Source organism: Clinocottus analis, unplaced genomic scaffold (assembly GCF_023055335.1).
Source record: "Clinocottus analis isolate CAN_PGR_092001 unplaced genomic scaffold, fCliAna1.0.p SCAF_1, whole genome shotgun sequence".
Lineage (NCBI taxonomy): Eukaryota > Metazoa > Chordata > Actinopteri > Perciformes > Cottidae > Clinocottus > Clinocottus analis.
In genome coordinates, this window is record NW_027175820.1 from 7,529,315 (window position 1) to 7,535,000 (window position 5,686).

General features: G+C 43.5%; 1 protein-coding gene across 2 annotated transcripts in view; it reads right to left on the reverse strand.

Annotated features, from left to right (window-relative positions):
• Positions 1–894: 894 nt before the first annotated feature.
• Positions 895–5,686, reverse strand: part of ero1a (endoplasmic reticulum oxidoreductase 1 alpha) — a 12,060-nt gene continuing 7,268 nt past the window's right edge. The window contains exons 11-16 of one of the 2 annotated variants that reach the window (XR_011077307.1): positions 5,485–5,577; positions 4,760–5,006; positions 4,492–4,561; positions 2,803–2,893; positions 2,512–2,648; positions 895–1,835 (exon numbers count right to left, since the gene is read on the reverse strand). Coding sequence is in view for 1 of the 2 variants with exons in the window: in XM_068572521.1 (XP_068428622.1) it covers positions 1,775–1,835; positions 2,512–2,648; positions 2,807–2,893; positions 4,492–4,561; positions 4,760–5,006; positions 5,485–5,577 (695 nt within the window). In the remaining variant the exon portion in view is untranslated. The remainder of the gene's footprint in view (positions 1,836–2,511; positions 2,649–2,802; positions 2,894–4,491; positions 4,562–4,759; positions 5,007–5,484; positions 5,578–5,686) is intronic. The other variant, XM_068572521.1, reaches the window with a different exon arrangement.

The following is a 5,686-nucleotide window of genomic DNA, read 5'->3' on the forward strand; positions in this document are numbered from 1 at the left end:
GTCAGGCCGGGCGGCCGTAAGAGCACTGATGAGTACAGCGTGAGGAGAATAAAAGACTTCCTACGGAGAATGAAAAATGAATCTGCAACAAGTTACTTCCCTGATCTAGAGAAGTTCTACGATGTTTTAAAGGCACATTTGAGCAAAAAGACCAAAAGCTTCACGATGGGGGAAGTCCTCAAAATGAAGGAGCTGATTGGAGGAAAAGTAGCAGTGAATCCAGGGTATGTTGTGGATGAGGGACTTTAAAGATTCCCCGCTGGTCCATGGAGCTGTTTGGACATCCAGGGCAGCACCGGGTCCGACCACGCTGAGCCCCTCCAGAACCATCACTCTTCTGGGCTCGGGCTGGAGTCCATCCAGCGGAGCAGGAGGATCCTTGAGCGGAGGGGCGGAGAGACTGAAGGAGGACGAGGTGAAGATGCTACAGGAGGAGGAGGCTCCTGACTCTACAGATCCTTTTCTCCGGATCAGGATTAATGCTGAAGCTGGACTGGGCCTCAGGGCCGTGATTAAAGGGACAGAGGACTCATGGAGCTCCACACCGTGGACGGGGCAAATGAACATAACGTGTAAAAGAACATAACTACATTCTTATTTAGTTTTTTTTCTTTTGTGTGTTTTTGTTTGTTTGTTGTTTTGGGCATAAGTAAAATGTTCGTTTGTTTTAAGTAAAATAAAGGTTTTCTAAAAAATCAAAAAAAAAATCTCTCTCTCTCTCTACATGTTCTGACAGTTTCTGGTCTTGCCATGTATGATGAATCTGTTTACTTTACAAACGGCGCCATCCTCAGGACTCCAGTGTAATCACAACAGCACGGTGTCGCCACATTGTGACTGAAGTAAAGTGGATCATCTGAAATGACACCTTTTCACATCAAGCATATTTTTATTTACTAAAAGGAGCAATTTATTCTCTTCATTCTCTCCTGATAGCTGGAATTATTATTACAACAAACATTTTAATGTAATAGTAAAGAGGAAGTTTTAATTGTGTTCAAACTGCACAGTTAATTTTGATTTAAGAAAAATATCTTAATTCTTTCCAGAAAAATAATCTCAGCAGCGGTAAATGACTATGTACAAGTACTTAATTCAGTGTATAGCATTAAACATTAAAATGTGATAATTAGAATGTTTTACATTGTGTAAAACCAGAGTATGCAGTTATAAAAATGAGCTCCACCACCTTTAGCAGCTGCAACATTAACATACACGTTTTAATAATTATAATCCAATAACATAATATATATCATTATTTAATGGGCCATAATAGAATAGAAAAGGACAATTACTCTACTGTTCTACTTCTACTGTTGGTGCTTTAATTATATTTTGTTGCTAATACTTTTGTCCTTGATTAAGATTTTGAATGCAAGACTTTTAATTGTGACAGAATATTTTTTATACTTTTGCTTAAAGTTAAGGATCTGGAATGTCCACAATGGACTAGTCTCAGCTGGAGGCTCCGCTGGAGTCTGAGCTGAATGAGGCTCTGGTAAACCTGCGTGATGTCACCTGGTTTCATCAGAATCCGACCCGGTGGCTACCGGAGGACCAAGACTACACTGAGGTCTATACAGGACCAAGACTAGTACACTGAGATCTAAAGAGGACCAGGACAACACTGAGACCGGTTCAGGACCAGGTAAAAGTCTCTCACAGTAACTTTAAGTAAAGGAGTCAAATTACTTCTGCTGCTTTGCTCTTTAATCTTTCTTCATCTCTGGTGATTGAGGAAGAGGAGATGAATGAGGAAGAGGAGACATTTTCGTCAGCGCTCCTCAGCTAACAGTGACCTGAAGGTCTTCAGCTCTCTGATGCTTGTGGAAACCCTGCAGCACATGGAGAAGTAAACAAACGTTACACAAAGTACATGTTGACCAACACGTGACAGTAAGGTGTCTATGTTGACCAACACGTCAACAGTAACGCGTACAAGTTGACCAACAAATCAACATTAACACGTACAAATTGACCAACATGTCAACAGTAACGCGTACATGTTGACCAACACGTTACAGTATGTGTACATGTTGACCAACACGTTACAGTATGTGTACATGTTGACCAACACATTAACAGTAATGCATACAAGTTGACCAAAAAGTCAACAGTAATGCGTACAAGTTGACCAACATGCCAACAGTAACTCCTACATGTTAACTAAGACGTCCACAGGAAACCGTACATGTTGACCAACACGCCAACAGGAAAGCATACATGTGACCAACATGACAACAGTAACATGTAAATGTTGACCAACGTGTCCACAGGACCGCGTACATGTTGACTAACATGTCCACAGGAAAGCATACATGTTGATCAACACGCCAACAGTAACACGTACATGTTGACCAACAACGTCCACAGTAATGTGTACATGTTGACCAACAACGTCCACAATAAGGCGTACATGTTGACTCACGTTATAGTAACGCGTACATGCTGAACAACATGCCAACCGTAATGCGTACATGTTGATCAACACGTCAACAGTAACCCTCTCACCTCCCGAAGGCGTTAAGCAGCGAGACGACCTCCTGGCGGCGAAGCCGGAAGCTGGACCTCTGGCCGCTGGACAAGGGCAGAGCTTCAATTTGTCGCCCGGAAAACAAAATCTTCAGTGATGTTCCTAAACCCTGAGTCTAGAGACAAGACAGAGACATGGGGACCGATCACAAAGCAAGCTAGACATTTCACAAACAGGAAACTGTTGATATCGTTCCAGCAAACGTGGATCAATAGATCTCTTCTTCTACTAACCCACAGATTATACTGATAATCATTGATAAGAACTACTGGCCTGCAGTTTCCCCCATAGTCGACACTTGAAGCAGCCGACACAGTCCATAATCCTGGAGATGTTGAGGAAGGCCAGTCGGACGTCCTCCTGAGGACAATTAAAGGCGCTCAGAGACACTTCCACTTTAAGTCCACAGGGGCCGCCAGAAGCAACACTACAAGATTCAAGATATTTTTACTGTGATATGCACAGATAACAGAGAGTATTTCTATATAATGAAAAGCGTATTTTACTTGGTCCTCCTAACACAGAACTACAATAACTTAAGGTAAAAAAATTAAAAAAAAAAATTAAGGCACAAAATATAGAAGATATAACAGTACTGCACAAAAATATGATAATAGTATTGCTATGATGAATATGATAAAATACGATAATAGAATTGCTATGATAAATTATGATAATAGTATTGCTATGATAAATATAATAAAATATGAAAACAGTATTGTTCATTGGATCTTTATACACTATGCATTGCTACAACATTGCAATTTGTCGGATTTCAGGAGGGCACTCTTGAGGTTCTGATGGTTGAAAATGTTAAAATGTTGTTTTGAAATCGCTGGCTACAGCAAACACAGCGTCCGGGTGTCCAGTCTCTTGTTTACTCATGGAGCAGCCCCAATGCTGTTGCGGAGTCCGCTCATGGCGTGATGTAAACTGTCAGTATAAACACTGGACTTAACTCCCTTGGCAGGTAGAAGGGTCTACATTTAACCACCAACAGTTCAACACGAGCCCAGCAGTGTCTTTCAACCACCTTTACGTTTGAGCTGTTGTTCACCTAGGCGCATACGCCACCGCCTCTTGTCTTTACCGAGGTCGCTGTGCGGTCCCCGCAGTAATGAAGCTTTAGCTTAAGGCAGACAGGAAGACAACACCCTCTCTCATACTGCTCCGTCACCAGCAGCACACATTATACACTGTAGATCACAACCAGAAGAGTCATGGACCTATCAGCTGTTTAACAGCTGGGCCTCAGTCATCAGCGCAGAGTCACGCCCTCCTTGTTAGCCTATCAGCCGGCTGCCATCTCCTTTTCAATATTCTGTCTTCCCGCCTCTAGTGTCCTGCTGCTGTCTCATGGGACCCTCCGACTCCCCAGCACCATCCGCCTCCTCAGATTCAGCACCCCATCTTCATCTCCAACAACTTCAGCAGAACTTCCAGCCACCACCACCAGTTTCTGCACTCCTCGGGTGATCTACAGATTGCTGCCGCACAGCGCAACACAGCGCGATCTCAATCTCCTCAATAAAGCACCAAAGCACAAAATAAATTCCGTATAACCCATGACGCATCATCTGGAATAATAAACATTAACTACTAATCACTCACTGTCTCTCCTGATTGAACTATAAGTAGGTCACTTACGGTACAAGTAAATTACTGTTGCTCCAAACTTGTTCTTTATTTGGCCGATCTCCCTCACCTCTTTATACTTCCTGGTCATGATTGGACCACCAAAATAAACACACAGTTAAAGTTGCAGCTCAATAAATAACTTTAGTAGCCTTAAAGTACCCTAATGAAGGTCTATGTGCTGAAGCGATGTCACTGAATATCTCTAAAGACAAGTGAAGAATTTTTTTTTTTTGGACCATTGGTATTGTCCTCTAAGTTTCAACCTGTAATCTTTATTTCTACGGTTTATAGGTTTAACAGAGGTTTAAATACCAGCCAACCTTCAGTTGAGACGCCTCTTCTTTACCCTGAGCAAACAGAGACGTCTCGTCAAAGTGAAGAGGGAAAGATCTGGATGAGGAAAGTCACGACAAACTGTTCAGTTACACAATGTGGCAACCGCACAAGAAAGACTTTTCAATGTCGTTCCACATGAAAAAAAACAAAACAGACTTATATTGCGGAGAAGACTTGGTCCCGGTACTAGTCCCAGTACCAGGACCATTACCAGGGCCCGGTACTGGGATCAGTCCCGGGTCTCAGACTGACCGGGCCAGTTGCAGGATATGCAGCAGCAGCTCTTTGTGTCTCTTGTCCTCCTCCGGTCGGCCCGTGAACAGCTGGAAGGCCGGACGCTGGAAAAAGGGCAGCGCTTTGGCCAGTGCTCGCAGCTGGATCAGGAACAGGAAGTAGAGGCTGCGGAGCCTCTTGGGCCCCTCGCCGGCCGTCAGCTTTGAATCGAAGCGCTGCCTGAACTCTGACACGTTGTGACCCCACGTCTTCTGAAACCAACTATCTAAAGGAGAAGAAGGGGGTGACAGGGAGAAGGTTCTACCTCACACAGGCTCGACCCTCTCCTGGACCCTCTCCACCCTCTGCCATAGAGTCTAGGAGACTAGGAACTAGGGTTACACTATCGTAACTGTCGACACCTGGCTGTAGGTCAACTGTACTGTGGGACATAAGTGATTACATGCTATTGGAGGAATATTCATTCATTTTGAATGTATTCTTATTTCATTTGATTGTTTATGTATGTTTCTATTTGTTTCTTCAAAATCAAAAATGGAGAAATTAGAGAAAGGGATTGATGGGAGTAAATAACAACACAGCTGCAGAAGGTACCGCAGCTGTTACTGAAAAATAAACTTCTACATTTTGGGAAATACACTTTTGACCCAAGAGTGACATTGACAGCTGGTGAGCTTAGCTTAGCACAAAGTCTGGAAACAGTAGGAAACAGCTAGCCTGGTTCTGGTTGTAGCGCATCTCACCCTCCAGGAGATATCTGGCACTCAGGTGGATGTTGATGCTTGCGTGGAGGCCCGAGATGAGCCGGTAGAATGCCCTCTTCTCCACACACTGACCTGGCAGAACAAGCACACACACAAACACGCACACACACACGCATACAAATGAGGTGGCCAAACAAACAAAAGCAACCACACATCTTTTCTCTCTGCAGGTAAACCGTCA